Source organism: Ixodes scapularis, unplaced genomic scaffold (assembly GCF_016920785.2).
Source record: "Ixodes scapularis isolate PalLabHiFi unplaced genomic scaffold, ASM1692078v2 PGA_scaffold10__122_contigs__length_95168666, whole genome shotgun sequence".
NCBI lineage: Eukaryota > Metazoa > Arthropoda > Arachnida > Ixodida > Ixodidae > Ixodes > Ixodes scapularis.
Window position 1 is genome coordinate 42,077,332 of NW_024609836.1, and position 23,332 is coordinate 42,100,663.

The 23,332-nt window shown below is 47.7% G+C and overlaps 1 protein-coding gene across 4 annotated transcripts; it reads right to left on the reverse strand.

The window, feature by feature from the left end:
- Window positions 1–629: 629 nt before the first annotated feature.
- Window positions 630–22,773, reverse strand: LOC8039341 (uridine diphosphate glucose pyrophosphatase NUDT14). Of its 4 annotated transcripts, none has more exons than XM_040502116.2 (6): window positions 22,704–22,773; window positions 22,398–22,503; window positions 22,283–22,326; window positions 22,104–22,168; window positions 10,578–10,794; window positions 630–2,515 (listed from the first exon to the last, which is right to left on the reverse strand). In XM_040502116.2, the coding sequence occupies exons 2-6, from the start codon at window positions 22,476–22,478 to the stop codon at window positions 2,281–2,283; spliced, it is 642 nt and encodes a 213-aa protein (XP_040358050.1). In that variant the 5' UTR covers window positions 22,479–22,503; window positions 22,704–22,773; the 3' UTR covers window positions 630–2,280. The 4 variants fall into 4 exon arrangements, with proteins under 4 accessions (XP_040358050.1, XP_040069559.1, XP_040069558.1 ...); XM_040213625.3 differs by having other exon boundaries at window positions 22,083–22,168; XM_040213624.3 differs by having other exon boundaries at window positions 22,398–22,764.
- Window positions 22,774–23,332: the final 559 nt, after the last annotated feature.

Sequence of the window (23,332 nt, forward strand, 5' to 3'; positions counted from 1 at the left end):
TAGTCGGCGAAAACAAATTTCGGTTGGAAAAGAAACTTCTTCAATAGTCCAGGCCCGGTGCTGAAGGGAACGTACACATTTCATACAGTGCACACCATGAAAATGTCTACCTAAATTTGTTCACAAAGCTTGTACCATACAAAAACTGTCACGAACACAATCGGTCATTCATGAAATCCTTTCGTCTCGTCATAATGGACAACCTTGAAAGAAAAAAGAAAATAACGAACTTCGCCTAGCCTCACACTCGCTGGGCGTGCGGCGCAACTGTTCCAACACCACGCACAGTCACAGAGCGAACGCGCTACAGCCTTTACGACATCCGGGTCTGAAAAGATTGCGCACCTCTAACATGGATGATGCAGCCAAACTTTTCCAAGAAGGACATGCTTACACACACAGGCTCTCCAGAACATCTGTTGGAGAACACAAGGTTGGGTAAAACACTGGTCGTAAGCCGATGTCCCCCCCAAAAATAAAGCTTTTTCTTTTCTTTCTTTTTTACCAAACTTTTAGCAGTTATTACTGGACTTCCACATTCATAACGAAGCTTGCCACTTGAGAAGGTACTCTGGGTGATTTATTGCGCAGAGCTCCACAGCGAAATTCAAAAAGTTTCAAACTTCGAGTAACTTTATGGTATTGATTCTTTATTGGTTTGCAAGGCATTTGGAAAAATGAATTACATTCAAATTCTTCACCATTTTTCTCATGGTGATTGCCACCAAGAGAATAGCTTTTTGCTCCTACAAGGACCGGAAGCTATTTTTGTACAAACATCAGAATTGAAGATGATTCATGATGGGCACAGATGCAACTTTCCTGGGGAATCTCTGGAACATCCTTGAATTTGGCTTACTCGCTTCTGGCTGTTCGGGAGAAAATTCCAGCAACTTGCATTCCTCTACACGAGGACCTATTGAAGTTAAACCCTGCATAGCTAATCACGGAGCTGGAGAATCAGCCACAGCTCAGCAACCCTCCTCCCAAGTGTAACACTCCAGTAAACTGTCATAGGTATAGAAAAGAAGATCCATATCCTCATTTGTCCAAAGGACTGGATAACAGAACATGGTGGCTCTAATACGCATCACCACAGTTACCAGACTATAATCTCGGGCAGCTATTTCAAAAGACGTGAAGAGTGCGCATGTACAGCTTTGAGAGAATTCAAAGTGCTTTTAAGCGCACATACGCCCATAGCTTTGACTGCATAGCTGCAGAATGTTGTCCACATAAGACTTCCAAAAATAAAAGCTGTCAGTTCTTCTCCAAATGTCTTCATGCAAACAATTAAATTCAGTGCAGGAAAAAAACACACCTGGAAATGTAGTTTAGAAGGGAGAGGAATGGACATCAATACTGGTGATCACTGTGCCCTACACACAATCAACACTGCCAGAAGTCATACAAATATACCTTATTATCAGTATCGAAGGCAGCATCAAAAACGGGCCTACATCATCAGTAAACAATAGTTTACCTCTAAAAAAAAAAAATCCATCTATCCCAAGAACTATTCACTCATGATGACAGCATTATCACCATGACACATCCTCTTTGTACTGGTCATTCGGTCGCTGATACGCATAGGTTATCATCCGAGTCAGGACCTGCAAAAACTGTTTTGGAACAACAAGCATCAATAAGTCTTAAACAGACTAATAGCTGCAGCAAGCTTGATGCAGTTGGAAACGTGTTCCCATCTCCAACAAAAATGTAAGACTGTGGTGGCAGAAAATACACAGCATAAGAATTGCAAAAACCTTCTATGACTTGTCTAAAGGCAAATGGTATGACCAGCTTAAGTAGTAATGTATAGAGCAGGGGTGGCCAAGCTGCGGCTCTTCGCGTGTTAAAGTGCGGCTTGCGGCTCACTCCCCTGCCCCCCCGCCTCCCTTTTGGTCACACGAGCACATTTCCAAAAAGAGAAATGGAACGGGTTTTAAATTGAAAGACAGGTTGCGGTTTGGTAGTCTTGTGCTACTGCTACCTTACATACAGTTGGACTGCTTTAGACTTGAATGGATTGAAAGTAGTTTGAGTTCCGTTTATTGCTCTGGACAAAAGTTTGCACCCCCCCGGGCTTGCGGCTCATGGAAGTTTCGTGCTTTTGTTTGCAGCTCCTAAGCCAGTCAGCCTGGCCACCCCTGGTATAGAGCTACTAAATAAGCTACGCTTCAGAGTAACGACACTTCATCCATTTTGTTGCTTAAAATCATGGTCACCAATTACCTAAAGCGTAGTGTATTTAGTGGCTCTAGTCACGTAAACGGAGGCTCAGGCTTTGAGCTTTGGTCTCATCTCTAGAAACCAGGTTACGCCGAAGAGGAGGGCCGACGGTCGCATTATTGTCTCGTCCGTGAGCATCTTCCGCGCTTCCGGTAGGGTCAGTTCAACAACGTTGATCATTTCTCCCTCGGCGTCGCAGCCTCCGCCCGCAGTCTGCCTCATGTCGTCTGTGACTTCCGCAAAGAAGAGGTCTTGCCTCGCTCCGAGAACGCCAACTCCGGCTCTGCCGGGAAAAGCATGGGAGGGTGTAGCGAATAGTGTCTCCACTTATTTGCATTTAACCTTTTAAAGCGAGAGAAAGCATTGGCAAATCGGTGCTATCCTGGTACTAAATTACTAGCATACAAAACTTTTGTGCTCCCTATCCTGGAATACTCAAGTGTGATTTGGGGTCCGTATACCAAAACAATGATCAATAGGCTAGAAATCGTACAAAGAAAAGCAGTTAGATTTATTTTCAGGCAATTTAATAGGTTAGCTTCAGTTACCGAGTTTCTTGATAAAGCACACCTACCAACCCTTAATACCGGAAATACTCTTAACAGACGTAAATTGCTGTATTAGATAATTCACGGCATGATCAACATCAATCGGAAGAAGTACATATCATTTTCTGATTGTAACAATACACACAGCCAACATAAGTATTATATTGTAGTATTGCCAGGTAATAATGTATTCCAGTATTCATTTTTTCTTCGCACCTTCAAAAACTAAAATAACCTAGCCACTGATATAGTAAATTCCAAATCTTTAACATCATTCCTAAACTATGTAAAAAAACACCTCAACGTTGAGTGAATACTAAATTTATTTCACTGTATCTTATTGTTTGTATTTGCTTTTTTTCCCCCCATACGTTTCTTCCGTACATTTGACATGTTTTATTAGTGCAATTTATATTGTTTGCCATTTTGAACTTGTATTTGTTTGTGCATTTGTATTTATGCACCATTCCTACAACTGTCCTGAACAAGGACCAGTAGTATCAATAAATAATAAAAAAGATCTGTGATCAGGTACCCCTGGAAACAATTTTGACTTGTGTATAGATCAAAGGTCTCGTGGCATTTGCGAGGCCAAGCCCATGCACTATTTATGAGAAATGGTGTTTTAGGAGTTCATTTCTCATCAAATTCGAAAAGTGTTCTTAGGAATTTACTTTTCGCTCAAAATTTGGGGTTTATTGGAGTTTATCCTTGCTCTGAAATTCTGAGTTTATTTTACTGCATTCCCTATTTTTAAAAACTAAAAAAATATAGTTTGGATGTTATGACCCGTCCTGATGGAGCCTTGATGAGTTAAAAGCCACAGCCCTTTTGTAGCTAGTTGGAGATTTCAAAGGAAACTGAAGTGGCATCTCCTCAGGACCACTGACTCTGTGCTTTTTATTTTTATCCTTGTGATCTCAAAATTCGGAGTCCTTTGGATAAATTTTAATTGACAGAAAATTTACTGGCAAAAAATTTCTTGGATTTCTTTTTCAAATTTATTCAAAAACATTGAACTTTATATTATATAAGCCGGCTGCAACGCGGTTGATTCCACTCAAGCACTAAAACATGTGCTACGGTCTTTCGTAGGACTCTTACAGTAATATGGGCCAAAAAGCAGGAGTTTCCAGACTTCAAGAGCTCTCTGCCAAGAACTCTAAAGATATCTTATATTTTAATGCATTCATTGTCGTACAAAACACCGATTCGCCTGCATTCCGTTCGACATGCCATCAAAAATTACCAGCACAAGATGGCGGCTCTGAAAGAAAACTCTGCTGCATGTGCGCCCAGGCGGCAGAGCACTGGTGTACAATCACGTCTCGTTAATATGGACCCCCTTACTATGGACACCCCACTAATAATATGGGCAAACATTTCGAGAACGAACTGGACAAATACACATATTTTCATCTCGTTATTATGGACAACTAGCGGACGATTTTTGGGAGGAACGGAGATGTCTGTATTAACGAGATGTGACTATTTCTTTTTTGCGGGCATTTGTGGCTTTTGCGGGTTCTTTTGCTTGCTCGGCCAACATGCACTTATACAAAAAGGCGCTTGTCAAAGGGACGAGCTTATTCTCATTTGGTAACTTGCAGGAGCACACTGTCAAGTAGGAGCCCATACCACATGAGCAAACAACGTCTTAGCAAACAGCGCCATATCGGCAAATTGACGTTTTAGCGAGTAGCGGGGTCACATGTTAACCCCCTGCCCCCCCCCCCCCCAACCCCCCATCCCCCCCCAACCACCTCCCTCCCTCCCTCCCTCCCTCCCTCCCTCCCTCCCTCCCTCCCTCCTCTTTGCACACACACACCACTCAGCTCATTACAAAAATGTTAACCTACTTGGCTGCCCATAAACGCCGCTTCGTGGCGGCCGACTATTCGCAAAAGTATCTTTCGATAAAAAGTTGGCGTTTGCTAAAGCGTCATTCGAACAACTGAGTGCCACCCGTCAAGTAGGTTTCGGCAAAACGCACGCACACAGTTCTAACCGTAACAACTACCCTCAATTAAAGCCTACTTCTTATTTGCCACCAAGAGAGACCCGTCGGCATTCTTTGGCAGACATCAGAATGCCTCCAGCATGCCATTCGAGGGTCAATCATCAAAATGAAGTAGTAGGCCTCCTCCACCATCAGTCACCACATTTTCATCAATCTTGCCCACCCATGACGTCGCCGGGATTGGAATCGCCTTTCCGCACTTATCGTAAGCATCACCGAGAGAGCTGAATTTAATGATGCTATTTCTGATTCTGCCTTGTGTTTGGATTAACCACGTTTCCTTTTTTTACGTGTTTCCCTGCCTAATTCCTGTTTCTTTGTATGTTACTTCGTGGTTCTAGCCTCCTCTCCCTATTGAATAAAAACCATATGCACCCATACGATCAATATATCCCATATAACCGTACGGAAGACCCATATAAAGAAAAACCTGAAAATCAGGTAGTTTTATCAGCGGACTTAAAAATTTTAAAATGGCTGGAGACAACCTTTTTATGTTATAGACACGGTATAGATATGAAACACAAAAAGTTGCCGGTGCTCTATACCCCATCTATTTAATTTAAAATGATTGGAAGATTATTAGAGAAAGGTGGAAGAAAACAATGCCATTTATGTGCCATTGGACAAGGAATGTAAGGTAGACCACCATGGAAAAAACACCCAATCGACCTGTGCATTCTTCGTCGAGAAAACTGCATACAATGTGTGGGGTCCCGTCAGCCCCCTTCTGGTCGACAACCGGACGCCGGCGCCTGGAGACTCGTTTTCGGTCCCCTCCGTGGCAAGGACGGCGCCTTTGAGGTTTGGTTCCCGAGCGCCTCGTCCCTCGGGACCCATCTGGAAGACATTGGCGGTGTCGGCGGTGGACATCATAGGACCCCCTCCCGGACAGCGTCGGCGCCCGAGGCCCTGCTCGTGCCGCGGCGGAGCCGGACGGGGAGCTCCAGCGAGAGACCGCCCACGATGGGAAACAAGAGGCCCCCGCCGGTCTGGTGCGCGGCGACGGCGGGAACGGGGGAAGCTGGGACGACGGACGACGGGAGATGGGGAAAGAGGACTCTTGCGCGGGAAACGGGCCACGACGGACGTTCGCGCTGGTGGCGACCGCGCCGCCGGCTCGGGCGACGGCCCAGTGACATGGTCCGGACTTAGACCCCGGATTTGACCCTCGACGGCGACGTCCATGGGATGCGGTGTGGACTAGCACCGCACGGACGATCGGCATGCAGCATACAGTGGCGGCGCACCTCTTCCAGGCCTCCTCGATCACTTCTCCCGATCCCGAAACCCCCCAGCAGAACGTGAGTGGAATAAACCCCTTCTGCCGAGAGCTATGCGTTTGCTGTGTCACGTTCATCCGGAGACAGGGGCCCGGGGAATCGGACGAGAACCCTACATAATTGGCGCCCAACGTGGGGCCTGAATTACATTCAGGCTAGAGTTCCGATTCCTGGCCTGTTTCCGGTTGGATGGGGGCATTGCTTCCGCACTCCTTTTGGGGGCGATCCTCGTTGTAGCAACGCCGCACGAGATCCGACATGATCGTTTGCTTGATGAGGAAGCGCGGACATAGACGTTGTCTTTGCTGACAATCCTTTGTCCCAATCAACCAGGAGTTTATCCCCTGTGGCGAGGAGCGCCTTAATCTACTGTTTAGCTGTGCCGTCGGATGCTGGCAGGTCTATCCTTCAGCTTCTTGATGCCGAGCAAGTGTTCAGGTTGCGTGGATATTCCCGCCTTCTTTGAGGCCTGCAGTGTCGGGTGTTCTGTCGCCCCAACTACGCCTCCGGCCGTCCACGTCCGATGGGTGAGATGTCAGCTCATTTATTAGGCGATGGGACGCGCGCAGCCGCCTTTGTTCGCGTGTCGTTGCAGTGCCTTGGATTGACTGTTTTCGATCGCTCGCGTCAGAGAGGGTTTGCTGTGGGAGTATCTTAATATCACTTCCATTGCAGACGGCGGTTGCACGGACTGCAGCGAGAAATTATTCCCGAACTGCATTTTGTCCGAGGGGAGCCTAGCGTTCTAGTTTTACTGCACGCTCGCTCCCAGCTGGCCTTGTTTGAGCTGTCGGCGCGGTTTTGAGTACCGTGCGTCCACAGCGTTTGGGTACAATATGTGCTCTTGTGGCTTCGACCGCACTGATGCAGTACCTTGCGGCCAGAGGTGATACCTTGGGACTAATCCCCCCAAGTGTTGCCGGATACGCGATGCCTGGTGTGAATGCATCAGAATTCCGAAAGCCACCGAGTTTCCGTGCCCACCTTATCAGTGGCTGTGTGTAATGATCCGTGGGGTCCAGGTTGACGCGATTGTTAAGTTCTGTTCGTCCCTGGCTGAAGAGTCATGGGGGTGATCCCGCTTAATTGCGGGCAGTTTTTGCCGGACCCTCACACCGCCATATCGGAGTTTGCGCTTCGGGCGGAGATTGCTCTCGAGTTGTTGTCCCCATGCCCGGAGAGGGGGCGGAAAAGTGCGTGCCCTGCGTTGCCGCTGGGCATGGTACTGGTTCTCCGCCGTGTTTGAAACGCTTTGGGACGCGAGGGCGTGCGGAGGGATAACGGGTTAGAGTAAAAGAGGGAAAGACGGTTAGGTGGGGAAAGAGCCGTTCTCGTGTAGTGAAGAGCCTCACGGAGGAGGTGGCGGTTTTGCGATAATAAGACGAGTTGTTGATAGTTTTATCCTGTACAGCTGCGCGGGAGGCCCGTAAAAACGTACGGTTCACGTCGGCGGGTGCCCGGGAAGCCTAGAAATTATGGCAGCGGCATGGCCGTCGGCGGCTTATAACTGTTGTGCGTTAGGTCAGCCCGTCGCTGTACAAACTGCAGCTTTTGCATGAATGACCAGCGGGTGTTGGAAGCCAGCGGTAAATGCGGTAAACAATTCGACGCTGCGGAAACGCTTTATGCGAAGCAAACATAGTTTATTAACTCGTCCATTTCCAAGATCGGCCGTTTAGATTTTATGACACTTTGGTGTCGCGCTTGTAGCGCGGAAGAGAAAAGGCGCGTGCGGGGTGCTCACATTGTTCGAACCTGGCCAGTCTTTTCAGTCGCAAGAAGACTTTTGAGTTATGCGGTGCTTTGACTTGGTCTGGGGCGGGCTTTGTGCCTACCCTGCTGCGTTCATCCAAGGACTCGTTGCTTGGATTGAGAATAGAAGAGTTGCGAGACACGTAGATGAGGTACCTCCATTGCTCGATCCTGGCCGACCTTGACAGTCGCAAGAAGACTTTTCAGTCATGCGGTGTTGTGGCTTGGCCGGGCAAGAATTTGAATGTACGCCAATGCGTTGATCTCAACTTTCGAGCTTGTGCAGGGCCAGGACTCACAGTGGTTGCTCCACCACACTTTTGTGTGCACCCCCGTTGCACGCTTGTCGCTCTTGTTTGGAGATTATCCCCGAACAGTGACGCGGCAACCTCTGGTACACGGCCAGACGTTGCGGACAGGGCCTTGTAAAAAAGGACGTCCAACAGACTTGCTGGGCGCATCATCCGGCATATCAAAACGTTGTCCCCTTGTGCTGGTCTCAATGGCCGGTACCGCGGGACACGGGCCTCTCGGGGTGGTGGTTATCCATCCAGCACGCCGGGTAGCATAGTCGTGGCTTGCTTGTGGCGTAGGAGTCGCGAAGGATGTCGGCGTGAATGTGCGTAATGTTAATTGATACTGCTAGCGGCAGGTTTTGTTCGTATGGTTATTGTGTATCGCACCTTTCGAACGGTGTAGTATTTGTAGCTGCTTGTGACGTGCAGACGATTATCTTTTGTGTTGATGTTTTGTGTTTTCATCACAAGTGATCTTAGTTGTGTGGAAAGTGAATTCTGTTGTCGGAGAAGTGATTCTCTAGCGCTCTTAGATTATGTAACATTTAAGTAGAAAGCTATTGGGTTGTTTTGTATAAGAACAATGGTTGTATAATAACTAAACATTTCGATAATAGTTTAGTGTTGTTGCATGCTTTCTGACTTGATGATTAGTCTTATTTTTGGGTACATCTTTTGAACATGTAGCGTGACGACCTTGATGAGTGTATGCTTAATAGTTTTAGAACGAAGAGCTTCGTTTGTATCTTGTGGCATGCACACTGAGCTGAAGATTTGGTTTTGTCACGCTGTACGATATTCAGTGCCGCTATTTGTTAGCGTTTGTTTTTCTGTCTCGAACACTGGGGTGGAAGCGACTTTCAATTTTGCTGTATTGTGTGCGACTTAGTGCCGGTGCGCGCTGTGAGTGGTGGTGCTCTGTGCCCCCTTCTGGACTGTGCGCTACCTGGTCGAGCTTCTCGGCGAATGAACGCTCCCCGTGGGCTTGCCTCGTTTGGCACCCTCGCCGCGATCATCGAGGGCGGTCATCATTATCGGCGAGACTCAGCTGAGCTCCCGTGCGGTATTTGGGTCATCTGCGCCACCTCAACTTCTGACCTTCATGACCCCCGGGTTATGGTTTGAGGGGGGGATGGTGTGGGGTCCCGTCAGCCCCCTTCTGGTCGACAACCGGACGCCGGCGCCTGGAGACTCGTTTTCGGTCCCCTCCGTGGCAAGGACGGCGCCTTTGAGGTTTGGTTCCCGAGCGCCTCGTCCCTCGGGACCCATCTGGAAGACATTGGCGGTGTCGGCGGTGGACATCATAGGACCCCCTCCCGGACAGCGTCGGCGCCCGAGGCCCTGCTCGTGCCGCGGCGGAGCCGGACGGGGAGCTCCAGCGAGAGACCGCCCACGATGGGAAACAAGAGGCCCCCGCCGGTCTGGTGCGCGGCGACGGCGGGAACGGGGGAAGCTGGGACGACGGACGACGGGAGATGGGGAAAGAGGACTCTTGCGCGGGAAACGGGCCACGACGGACGTTCGCGCTGGTGGCGACCGCGCCGCCGGCTCGGGCGACGGCCCAGTGACATGGTCCGGACTTAGACCCCGGATTTGACCCTCGACGGCGACGTCCATGGGATGCGGTGTGGACTAGCACCGCACGGACGATCGGCATGCAGCATACAGTGGCGGCGCACCTCTTCCAGGCCTCCTCGATCACTTCTCCCGATCCCGAAACCCCCCAGCAGAACGTGAGTGGAATAAACCCCTTCTGCCGAGAGCTATGCGTTTGCTGTGTCACGTTCATCCGGAGACAGGGGCCCGGGGAATCGGACGAGAACCCTACATAATCTGCCTTGTGTTTGGATTAACCACGTTTCCTTTTTTTACGTGTTTCCCTGCCTAATTCCTGTTTCTTTGTATGTTACTTCGTGGTTCTAGCCTCCTCTCCCTATTGAATAAAAACCATATGCACCCATACAATCAATATATCCCATATAACCGTACGGAAGACCCATATAAAGAAAAACCTGAAAATCAGGTAGTTTTATCAGCGGACTTAAAAATTTTAAAATGGCTGGAGACAACCTTTTTATGTTATAGACACGGTATAGGTATGAAACACAAAAAGTTGCCGGTGCTCTATACCCCATCTATTTAATTTAAAATGATTGGAAGATTATTAGAGAAAGGTGGAAGAAAACAATGCCATTTATGTGCCATTGGACAAGGAATGTAAGGTAGACCACCATGGAAAAAACACCCAATCGACCTGTGCATTCTTCGTCGAGAAAACTGCATACAATGTCATATGCATTTTTCACATGGTATTATGGGACATGGGCTAAAAAAAATGCATATGTATTTTTTTTTTTCTTTAAATAGGGCTTTTTTGCAGTGCTTTTAGGCCTTGAGGGAATAAATAACTAAATAAAGAAATAAAGAGCATTGTAGGTCAACTCACCTGAAGGATGTGACTTTGTGTATGCCGGAGAGGGGTACGTTGTAGCCGCACTCTTCGAGGATCTCCTGCTGCATGGTCTCTTCACGGCTCATGGAACTCTTGTCGACGATGCCTGCACACAACTCCAGCGTCAGGCCGAGGCTCCCAGGGTACTTAGTCGTGTCGATGGGTCCACCCTTAGCAATCTCTTCCGCAGGAATCCTCCCGTAGTACACCGCTGTTAAAGGGATGGCAAAACTGTCCCGTCACTTTTGCGAGCAAGTTTTCGGAAGTTCACAGAACAGTCTTTTTTTGTTTTCAAAGCATGGAACCACAGGGAAGATTCTTTTTTTTTTTTTTGTACGTGCTAGTTTTTGCACAAAGTACATCCAGCAGGCTCACAATCCTATGGTGTCATTGTCCTGCTCATCGGCAATCCCTAAGCGTGGCACTAGTGTTGTCGTGTATTTAGGTAGGTGTTCTCGAATACCCTTGGATGACACCGCAATAGCTTTCTCTTATTAACTCCCTATGGTTTCCTCGTACGGACAGTCTAATCCTCTTAAGTCGGTCAATTGCCAGAGATTGAACACAGGGAAGGGATGTTAAGCGTTGAAGCAGCAAAACATACAAGAGAAAAAGCTGCCTCCAATAGCTGTTTTAGAACCCCCCGAGATGTCATACGGCCGTTGGTCCGTTGGTCCGTCGTGATTATGTGACAAAAGGACAGTTGTCGCTACTGTCCAAGTTACACATCTCTGAAGAGAGCATGCCAGCCATGGTTCCTCCTTGAGGAAAGGCCCTTGTTCGGCAGCGAGTTCATTGAGACATATGCGTTCCGGGTCAATATTTTAATGAAATATGTTTCTTCGGAGTACAAGGTGTCTCCCCAAAAGCTTTCAGGGTTTTTTCCACTGCAAAAATAAACTACCCATCGCTGAACGCTCATCCTGTGCCCAAGGGTAGCGCTAGAGGTCCGAACCAGATGCCAAAGCTTCAGCACAAACCAATATCTTATTCAAAAGTTATAAGTGATTTTCTGAAACTTTAAATGGGGCCCGGTTTTACCAGTTTTCGGTTTCTAGCGCCATTCAGCTCCATGTATTCGAGAGCTAAGTCAACTGCCATTTTCCCATTGAAGTTTTCAGAAAAGCACTTGCAACTTTTGAATGAAATATTGGTTCGCGATGAAAATGATGGCACCTGGATTGGACTTCTAGCGCTACCTTTGGGCAGAGAACGAGCGTTCGGCGATGCACAGTTTATTTTGGCGGTGAAGAAAACCCTGTAAATTTTTTTCAGGAACACCCTGTAGATTAATTTTTTCTTTTAGCCTGGGGTGATCCGGTGTGCATATAAAAGAAGATAGTAAAAAACAACAAAAACAAATAGCAGCAAAAAAAAAAAAAAAGATTCCTTTGTTGGGGCATGCCGGGTGCCCTTAGTTGGTTTGGGACATACGACCTCCGAATTCAACATGATTTTTTTTCAACAGCACAGGCCTTACTATGATGTGTCTCAGACAACTTCAGTGCTTGCAGTGTTTCTGATCGAGCAATGCATACATTTTGTAATACCTCCACGTCCTACATAGCTATGTGCGCAACTGCTGAGCGCGTGCTGATGGCGATCCACAGTTCTTTGGGCAATGTGTATTCTACACCGTCAAGATCGCTAGTCTTTGCAGCCTATTAATATGAGCTCATTCTCAGCACACGCTCTATTGGCGACGTGCGCAATTGGAAGCGTCGCTGTGGTCGGCCTTCCACGATTGGCCTAATGCTGACTGTGATGTCACAAAAGGGTTTCTCATTGGCGGAGTAATGGAAGAAGTTCAATTTTGGCGGTGTTGGCAGTGTTGGTTTTAGAATGCAGTGATATCAGGCTTCCACCATGCTAATTACGAACACCATCAAAACTGTTGTTCGCAAGATGACGTCACGAGAGGGAACCATAGGAGGGCGCCCCCAGAACATCTCGCCGCTAATAGACCATTCCATTTAGCGCTCTCTGGGAGGCACCATTTTGTTCGACCACAGCGCCCTCTCCACACATCCGGGAAGTTCAGCGCGTTCGGCGGGGTAAAACGAGAGAGAGGGCACGCCGCCGCCTCCGCTAGCAGACGACAAACCGGGAGGTTGCCGTTCTCCATCTTTGGGCTGTATCGGCGGGCTCTACCGAACACCGAACTCTCGCTCGGGGCTGCCGTTGTGAAGTGGTTCGCGTTCTTAGAATAGTTGTGGCTACTCCAAAATCAGCCTATAGCTCTCTGTTGTTCTATTTTGCTAAATGATAAACCAGCATATCTTTTTTTCGTTACTTAAATAGCAGTTGAGTCAGCCGGCAGTACTACCCTCAACTACTGCGTGTATTGCTGCAGGAGAGCACGTTTTTATTTATTATTTCAGACCTCCACTCATGGTCGCTAAAGGCCTACACCAGTACGAACTTTTGTATAGTAAAAAAGGTACAGCAACCGGATTTTCTTTTCGCCAAAGAGACCGGCCAATCTGACACAGTTTTCCCTATTTTTGTTTTTTATTTGCACGCAGGTAACAGTGCAATTGGACCCTGTGAGTCTTTTTATCTAGCATAGTATTATACGATAACTGGCATACCAAAATCTGCGCATCTGCGCTTGAAAGTTCCAAAATGACGCGATTTTAAACAGAGTTTGCACGCCAGCCGGCCGCTAGCTACAGCCCACTCGGCGGAGCGAACAGCTTTCGGGGGAGAGGGGGAGTGCATTTTTTTTCTCTTTTACCCTCTCTGCTATGACCTTAATGGAACGGTCTATAGGGGAGAGTCGGGAGGTTTGGGACGGTTGGAGGAATGGGACAGCTCGTTTATCTCTCCAGGAGTTAGTTCAAACACGTTCATCGGCTGCTCACGAGGTGGCGCTAGCATACCGATAGCCTGGCTGTAATGGTGGCCGTCTTCACCGGACGGACCTTTCTCTGACTACAACTCTCGTTTTTCACGTGTCAAAAGTAAGTATCCGCTTACTCAATCACACCTCTCTCAGTTTTAAACCACCCTGCCTATGCTGATACCAATTTTTCTTCGAAAACACGCGTTAGGGTCGTGCTTCATGCAATAACAAGTTTAGTCCTAACAAGAGAATTTTCGCCATTGAATGTATTTTTTGTTGGGCGAACCACCTGGGGAGGAATGGGACATTTGAGTCGCGGGTGGAATGGGACAGTGTCCCATTCCTCCCCACCATACGGCTGGTGCTGTGTCTAGCGAATAAGCTACAATGCTGCGCCGCTTTAGATCCGAAAGCAGTTATTTTTTTATTTTTCATTTAAAGTGTACAAATGCTTGGTGCCGTGATGTTAAATAACATACAGGCTGCTTCTGCGACACTTGACGTTAAGACGCGCTAAACCAACGGGGCATCATAAAATGCAATGTTTCTCCACTAAAAAGGTGTGATTACTGTACACATTTGCGAGAAACCCGGAATAAGCACGTGAATAATAGGCAGCAATATGAGTGCTGCTATGTGCATGCAAGGACGTTAAGCGTGCTTGGTGTGCGTGAATATTTAAATTTGCCAATTTTTGATCCATTTCCATTTTCAGGAAGATGCCACGGGTTTACAAGAGGAAGCATCTTGACAGAGCTCAAACATCGAACAATTTGATCCTGGATGCTGTGAGATTGGTGTGCGATGAAAAGAAAAGTATAAGAGACGTAGCAGAAGCTTTTGAAATATCAAAATCATCGCTTGGCCGAGCAGTGAAGAAGTACAGAGAATGCGGTGACACAGGTGGCATCATGTTTAAGTCCAATTTGGTCTGCGGAATAGTCTTCACAACAGAAGATGAAGTACTCTTGAAAGAATATTTGCTGAAAGCAAGCAAAATGCATTATGGGCTTACGAGAATGCAAGTTCGTTCACTGGCGTACGAGTTTGCAACAGCCTTAAAGAGGAAGTGCCCGGCGTCATGGGAACAGAAGAAGGTAGCTGGAAGAGACTGGTTTATGGGCTTTATGGACCGCCATCCCGAGCTATCGCTTCGATCGCCAGAAGCGACCAGTCTGGGTCGGGCAACAAGCTTCAATAAGAACAACGTCGATGCTTTCCTTTCAAACCTGAAAAGTGTCTACGACCGATACAAGCTAACTCCGGACCGCATCTACAATTGTGATGAAACGGGCTTCACAACTGCACACAACCCACCAAAGGTAGTAGCAGCACGTGGAGAAAAGCAAATCGGTCAGGTTACATCCGCAGAACGCGGCGAACTGGTGACTGTTTTGTGCACTGTCAATGCCATCGGAAACGCCCTGCCACCAGTGTTCATTTTCCCACGCGTGAGGTTTAAAGATTTTTTTCTGAAAGGCGCCCCGGCAGGAAGCCTCGGTTTGGCAAGCAAGTCGGGCTGGATGTCGAGCGAACTGTTTTTGCTGGCGTTAGAGCACACTGCGAGACATACGAAGTGCTCGAAGGAGGAGCCAATTCTCTTGATACTCGACAATCATGAAAGCCACGTGAGCATCAACACCATCAACAAGGCCAAAGAGAGCGGAGTCATCCTGCTGACCTTTCCCCCACACTGTAGCCACCGCCTGCAGCCACTTGATGTGTCCGTGTACGGACCATTTAAATCTCGGTACAACGCTGCTTGCAATGATTGGCTCATAAATACCCTGGGAAGACCATCTCCATCCACAATGTTGCACAACTAGTTGGATCCGCCTACGTATTAACGGTGACACAAAAGAACATAATCTCGGGCTTTCAGAAAACTGGAATTTGGCCTTTCAATAGCGAGCCCTTCACTTCGGATGACTACATGATGTCATCAGTCACTGACAGACCCTTAACGTCCGTAAGCGGAGAAGTGTCACGACAGACGGCCACCATCACCGAGAAAACGGACAGCGCAAGCCGACTGGAAAGTGATTTGAACTTTGAAACAAACGGCCATGGAGCTTGCAACGTCTCTACAGATGTCTTCCCACCTACTGTCGCCAACGCAGCCTCGACGTCAACTGCATCTCCCAGCCGGATTGTTCCGAGCGACCTAAGGCCCTACCCTAAGGCTGCACCGCGTAAGACAGGGCAAAAAGGAAGGAAGAAAGGTAGGACAAAAGTCCTTACGGATACACCCGAGAAGCATGCGATTGAACAAGAAGCTGCAGAGAGGCTGGCACGACAGAGTCTGAAAAAAAGAGCGCTTATCACAGCTAAGACTGTCGCCACTACCCGCCCAAAAAAGAAACGGCGACTTCAGAAGGAGTTCAGTTCTTCAAGGGAAGACGACACTGTTGCCGTTGCATTTGATGATTCAGACAGTGACATGTCGGGTTCCGATAATGAGAGGCGGGACATTTCTGAGGCCGATTGCCCAAACAAAACTTTTCAAGTGACAAAAGGCGATTTTGTCCTTGTCAGATTTGGTAAGAAAAAATCTGACGTTTATTACACGGGTAGAGTCGAAAGTAGTGACAATACTGACGTCAGTGTCCAGTTCCTTCGAAATAAAGAAGAGAGCTCAAAGTTTTACTTTCCTCCGCAGAAAGATATAGGGACTGTGCCAATAACGGATATTGTGAAGAAGCTGCCAGCGCCAAAAACTATTGGGGGAACGAAGCGCCTGCAAGCTTGCTTCAAGTTTGATGTGGAACTATCGGCTTTTAATGTCCGCTGAAGACGTTGGGACCGATATTTTACTGGCGTCCCATTCCTCCCAAAGGATGTCCCACTCCACCCGAAGGGACGGGTGGAATGGGACAGATTTTAGCTGCTAGAAACTATTTTTTTGCAGTTGCTCTAGAAGTGGCAGTAACCTGTGTTTCGCAGAATTTGCGCAGCTTGTTTCGACTTGTACTATAATCCATCAACCATCTTTTTTGCGTTCAAAATAAACAAAACTAAAATGCATTTGTGAAAAGCGTCCCATTCCTCCCGACTCTCCCCTACTCCGTTCACCCTTAAAGGGGCCCTGCAATCATATTTAAGCCTCTACCTTTTTTGCGGTTTCCACGTCTCTTGAGGTTTGGGCAAGCCAGCGGGCACGGAGAGAGTAACTAAATATCAGTGTGTCATAGTTTAACCGGACGACGTGGAAACCTCCTCCAGCTACGAGGGCGACCCGCGTTGCCGAAAGCATGCGATATGTGACGTCTTAGGTCCTGGCCTTACTACTGGTTACAGCTGCTAAAAGCTTTTTTTTTTTTAGTCAAGATACAAACTATAAGTGCCACGAACCGTTTCAATTATGTATGAAAGTAGTTTTTGTTCAGTATTTTAGATCAGAAAAGAAACCAATGCAGTTTATAAAGTATGAAAACAAGAAATGACCCGTCGACATAACCCGCCACCAAGCAGCGGAAAAAACGGTGCATACTAGAAAGGGCTAGTGGGTGAGGCACAGACGAATGACGTGCATAGAAAGGTCCCGGGTATATGCAGCGGCGCTGCGGTCGTATACCGGCTCGAGGATCCGACCGGTTCCGAGCGTTCTGAAGGCCTTTGGCGCGGGCCCTGCCGGCGATTTGGCCATTTGGCGGAATGGCAGTGCGAAGTAGCTCCCATTCTGAACTGACCTTTACCCCGTGTTTGCTGCCGTTTGTGGTCAATGAAGTGTTATGCCGAAATAGTCTTTAATCGTGCAGCAAATGCAATGCGAGCCGCCCTGGCCGGCTGCTTCATACAGCCTAACCAACTCATGCTTTAGTGGCGCCCTCTCGAGCCGTCAACATGGAGTGCGACTGCCGTGAGTGCTCGATGAGCTCACTACTCCTCCTCTAGTTCACGACCACTCAAGCCAGGACCTACGACGTCATGAAGCACATTATTTTTCTGGTTGTTATTTGTAATTCTAATTTGCCTCTAATTTTTAAAATAAAGTGAAATTTGAGAAAAGTTTCATTAAGTTACTACGTTCAGTGCGCTCAGGTTCGGTGCAAATTACAATCCAGTGAAAAAGTTGTTGCAGGGCTTCTTTAAGCTGAGACAGCAGCCAATGCCACAAGCACAAGAGCACGACGTCACTGCTTTGAAACATTCTCCTGCAGACTGAACACTTGAGCTAGAAATGCACTTCTCAAAGCCAGTATCTAGCCTAGAGTCGCGCCCTCAATCCGATCCAATGCGTGGCTTGGACTGGATTCATCGGCTGTTCCTTTGCATTGGGTGGCACACTACATCGGGTGAGCAGAGCCCACGCTCCACTCTAAGCAGAATTTATTGCCTATTTTTCTAACCCAAAATCCTCAAGTCTTTGCTTAGGGCACTCAATGGCGTTTCCGGCTCATTTTCCTTGACTGGGCTCGCTTTTTGACAACATCCCTGACAATTCCCTGAATTTTCCCGGACAATTAAAATTTCCCTGACATTCCCGGTTTTCCCGGTCGCAAGTTGATCATTTCTTGAAATAAAACAACAGAGCGCTATAGGCTGATTTTGGAGTAGCCATGCATATTCTAAGAATGCGAAACACTTGAAAACGGCAGCCACAAGCGAGAGTTCGATGTTCGGTACAGCCCGCCGGTACAACCCAAAGATGGAGAACGGCAACCTCCCGGTCTGTCGTCTGCTAGCGGAGTCGGGCGTGTGCTCCTCTCTCTTATTTTACCCCGCCGAACCTGTTGAACTTCCTGGATGTGTGGAGAGGGTGCAGCGGTCGAACAAAATGGCGCCACCCTGAGACCACTAAATGGAATGGTTAATCCGAACCACATAGAGGTTCGGCTGTTTTTCCGAAACTTTTTGTACTCCTGTTTCAGGTCCAAGAGCAATTTCTGAAGTTTCGCTCCACCACTAGGGGTGTCGCAAACTTTGTCGAACCGGATTTTTAGGTCTAACTTTTAAGGTTCGACGAACCTTCAAACTTTTAACCAGATTCAACTTTGTGGACAGTGTGGCCAGACCTTGATACAAGCATGTCTATAGTCAGTGACAGGTCAAGAACGAGGTGGAAGCTCCTGCCACCTCTTTCCACTTTAGCAGAGCGAATGGTGGGGAGGAGGCGACCTCCTCTCCATCGTTCACTCCGCTGAAGTGGAAAGGGGTGGGAGGAGCTTCCACTTCGTTCTTGACCTGTCACCAACTATAGGTTTGGAGAATTTTTTATTTATGCAAAGGGGTTATTTTAATTTTATGAGCAGTTGCAATTAGAAGAAACTAATTCTAATCACTGAAGAAGTTAATAACTTAATTTTTGACACTGTGTTAACTGAAATAACCAATCAGTGCTGCCATTAATTCATCCCTTAGCCATCACCATCCAATCCGAAGTCAACTGGTCAGCCTGTCGCGCCTGCGCATAGCAGTTGAACCTGGTCGACCTCGACCACTGATCTCTATGTGTATTTGCTGGATCGCGTTTGACCAGCTCCGCCTCTAGAAGGGAATGCGGCCACGCTCGGCCACCTTTTTGGTAGAGTTATATTAACCCTAGCCATCATAGTAGTATGGCGGAGCGCTATGGCGGCAGGCTGCCATAAAATAGCCGTGGATCTAGTACACTGTACCGTGGGTGATATTTCGTGCTTGATTGAAGTTGTTCGACGAAGCAGAGTCTTGAAACCCGGCGTGAACGGTAGCCTCATCTTTGAGGACCCGGCGAAAGTTCTACGAAAGTGCAGCACCGGGGGAAAGCAGCACAGCTCGCATCGAAAGCAGACTCCGTACCGGCGTCTGCTTTCGATGCTTCTTTCGATGCGTGCTGTGCTGCATTTCCCCGGTGCTGCGATTTCGTGAAACTTTCACTGAGTCCTCAAAGGTTGGGCTACTGTTCACGCCGGGTTTCAAAAATATGTTTTGTCAAACAATTTCAATGAAGCACGAAATATCACCCACGCTAATTTGATGGCAGGCTGCCATCACAACTGCCACAAAGCTGTCTGCCGTGGATGGATGATAATGGCTGCAGCAGCTGTACCTTGGCTAGAAATAATATAACTCTACCAAAAAGATGGCCCCCAGTGGCCGCATTCGCGAAGCGGGCAAACGCGATCCAGCAATTGTCACAGAGATGAGTGACCTCGACCCTCGACCGGTTCGCGACACCCCTACTATGGTGTACTAGAACTGGGCAGTGTGTCGTCCACGCCGAGAAGCAACGAAGGGAGGAGGTCGGCGCAGCGATGATGGAGCGCAAGGACGGCAGGGGGCGATGCGGGTAACAGGCGTGCTCCTTCCCGCTCGGGTATCCGTGTTGTCGTACTGCTTGTGATCGCGTGGTTCCCATCGTTGCTTTGTTTTCCTGCAGTGTTTTCCTTTTTGTTTTTCTAAATGATTGAGTGAAATGGATTGCGATCGGTGCCGTTCAGTGTCATGTAGACAACGCGTGCAATGACGGAAAAACGGCGGGACAAGAGAGACATGACGTGTTTTGTGCCGAGGCAGTGATTTCCCTATATCCCCTTACGGGAGTGTACTCCCCCCTTGTTTTTCCGAAGGCACCCCCTTCGGAAGGCACCTCGATCGGCGTGAGTTGTGATCCCGCAACATTAAAAGGAGACTCTGCTTCATGTAATGCAGGCAGCCATGACAGTCGTCCTCTACATTTTTTTTTCTCGGACTTTTCGCATTCTGTAAAGTATCTGCTAGATCGGTTTTAAAGACACTGGTTTCGACACACCGAAGGGTCCTGTGCACGCTGACTACATTAGAAAGGCTTGGAGACTTGGAGAATGTGACGTTGAAGTTTATGGCCTCACATCAGCAAATTATTTTTTTTTTTTTCCCTAGCGGCTTTGAAAAGATGAGGGTTGGCCCGCAGCACTCCGTCTCTTCAATGAGGAGGTGGTAAGAGGCCTCTTTTTATACCGCAAGAAAATTGAAAGGTCCTGTGCCCAGGGCAAGATACTGAGTCATTTATCCCGAAGATTTTGAAGCTCATCAAGATCATGACCTCACGCTGGGGAATGTAGAGATACAAAAAACCATAGGCGCCGACTACGAGGAAGCTCGGGAGCCCCCCTCTCCCGAGCTCTTGGGAAAAGCAAGTACCATCGCTTCCGGAATCTTTGGGTGCACCTCATTAACCTTACCTGTGCGCTGGCGCCCAGTGTATAATTAAACATTTATCTGTGCGCCCTGGTGCCCACACATATCGATAGCTGGTGCTCCGTGAATAAATAAGAATTTATCCACTCTGGTTCCTACCAGAGCTGGTGAGTGGATAAATTTTTCTAACTATTCGCACAGTCCTGTTCGAAGACCCTATGTAGTAACAGCAAATACGATAAAGGCTAGTGCTGGAAATTCCTTCGAAAGCCCGTGGAAGTAGTTGCGAAAGACGACAGTGGCACGTCTATAGCGTACCATGGAGCCTACGGAAGTAGACGATATAATCCGTTTTGTGAGCCCTATTTTGTTTTCCCAAACGTTGAAACAATTCATTACCTTAGTGCGCTTCAACCACGCGTTATTCATTGATCACAACCACAGTGACAGCGAAATTATAGGGTCACAAAAGCAGACGTTCGTTTAGGTATCATGCCATCAGCATGCTTATCCTACGTTATCCAGGGGATTACACACGTTTGGGACGTCTCTTTCAAGAGGCTTCCCGAACGTTTCCCGGGGGGGGATGGATTTTCCGCCTATTCAGAACTCAACAATGTTATCGCGAACAAGCGATCGCCGGTTTTTCTATTAGAAACCAAAGGATCTCAGCAAAGTTATAATTACTGGGAAAAAAGCTCATTCGGGTCTATATAGCAGGTGACAAAATTTCGTCCTCGCTAATACTCTTTCGAAGTGAATACGAAAAAGTGCCACTGTCATGTTCGCGCTAGCAGTGTCGCGATGTGTACTGTGGCGTCCTGCCCAAAGATCCACGTCTCCGGTGAAGCATTCGGCAACTAATCAGTGCGATAAATAATAGGTGAAACAGCGGAAATAAAGAGTACCGTAAAGAATTAGCCAAGCTATACGAAACAATCGAACCCGTGCAGAACGCCAAGCCAGCCAAGTGCTTGGCGTTCTGCACGTAGTAGGTGTGCTGCCGGAGTGCGCTCCGCACTCCGGCAGCACGCCTACTACACATTGCGCCCTCCCGCGGCCACCAATCCGGTCATCGCTGAAAGAGCCCCCCTTCGCCCGCGCTCGCTACACTGCCCAGTATTCTAGTACACCATACCCCTACCCACGAGGAGGATAGAAGGGTAGGAGAGGGCATGACGTAGGCCGCGTAGCCTCCACAAGCCATGTTCCCTTGACGCCTCGCCTCTTTCTCATTTTCCTCCTTACTCTCCTCACTTATCACGCCAACGTGACCACATCACGTGACCGGAGCTAGCCTTCGTCTTGCTACGGGTTACTAGAATACACCACAGTCTAGCCTTCGATCGGATAAAACCTACCGGACGGAGCGTGCGCAAGCCTGCAAGGAGTTTTTCTACAATCAACCATTTACCTCACACGTGACATGTCACGCGCACCAATCGCCTGAGAGATCTGCGGTCACGCTGGGCACAAAATCGTTTAAACTTTTTATGACTAGGCTTCACCAATATTGCAGCGTGTCCCCTCCTAGTACTTCTAACCTCCTTGCGTACCCATCACTAGTATTTCCTCACCGGGTCGAAACTGTCGCACGAAGAGTAGCACATTCCGAGACGTGTTATGGAGCACCGCCGCTACGCTGTGAAAGAGAAAGACCACACACACACACACACAAACAACATTACGTTCAGAATTTGTTCACGCAGCTAAAATAGCCGATCGTACAACACAGCGTCTACGTTCGGATTCATACCTATCGTGTGTTTTCATCAGGTCCCAAGCTCTCTCGTGCCCGTTCTGTAAACGGGAAAATTTACGCCATTGCGTTAAAGCTCACAACTTAATTAAAACGATTATAGATAACTTACCTGCTTGAACAGCATGCGAGTGGGCTTCACGTACTGCGAGTTCTTGCATTCCACCAGTCTGACGTTCTCGATGTGATCCATAATCCGTGCTTTAACGCGCAAAGGCCTGTAAATTCCCAAATGTCTCAGATAGCTTTCGAACGTGCGATTAATACTCGACGAGATTGCACGCAGAAGCACAGCTGGCATGAATCAGTGTCACGATCCGGAAGTTAGGCTCTTTTTGTGCGTGCATCTACGCGTAAACTGGCTACTGGGGACGTGCGGGTGGCAGATATTCGCATGCGGTTCAATCCATTCACTTACGCGAAAGAGAGCGAGTTTGCGGTGGACGTTTTTCCTGCAATGAATCGAGTTTTATTATTTTATTATCAATTAGGGATGCCGCGAACTTTTTTCGAATCGAAGTTTCGATGATCAAATCAAGCGGTTCGAAAGATTTCGATTTTTCGAATTGTCTATATCGTAAAATTCGACGGAGGTCGAATTTTCGAACTTGTTAAGCTTAGAAGGTCGACGCTTTTCGAACCGTCGACCTTATTACGCAAAAAAATTCGATCTTTTTTGAACTTTCGAACTTATTGCGCCGCAAGGTTCGATGCTTGTCGAACTTTCGAACTTGACTGACCAAAAAAGTCGATGAATTTCGAACTTATTTATCAAGAGAATTCGAAAAGTTTCGAACTTTCGATTTCTGAAAAGTCAGAAGTTCGACGAACTTCGAACTTTTAGTAGAAATTTCGACGAACCTTCTATTGAGGTTCGACTCGTGTGCGCATGCGCGACAGGCTGGCCAGTTGGCTTCGGATTGGATTATAATGGCTAAGAGATGAATTAAGTGCAGCGCTGATTGGCTATTTCAGTTAATACAGTACTAAAAATTAAGTTATTAACTTCTTCAGTGATTAGAATTAGTTTCTTTTAATTGCAACTGT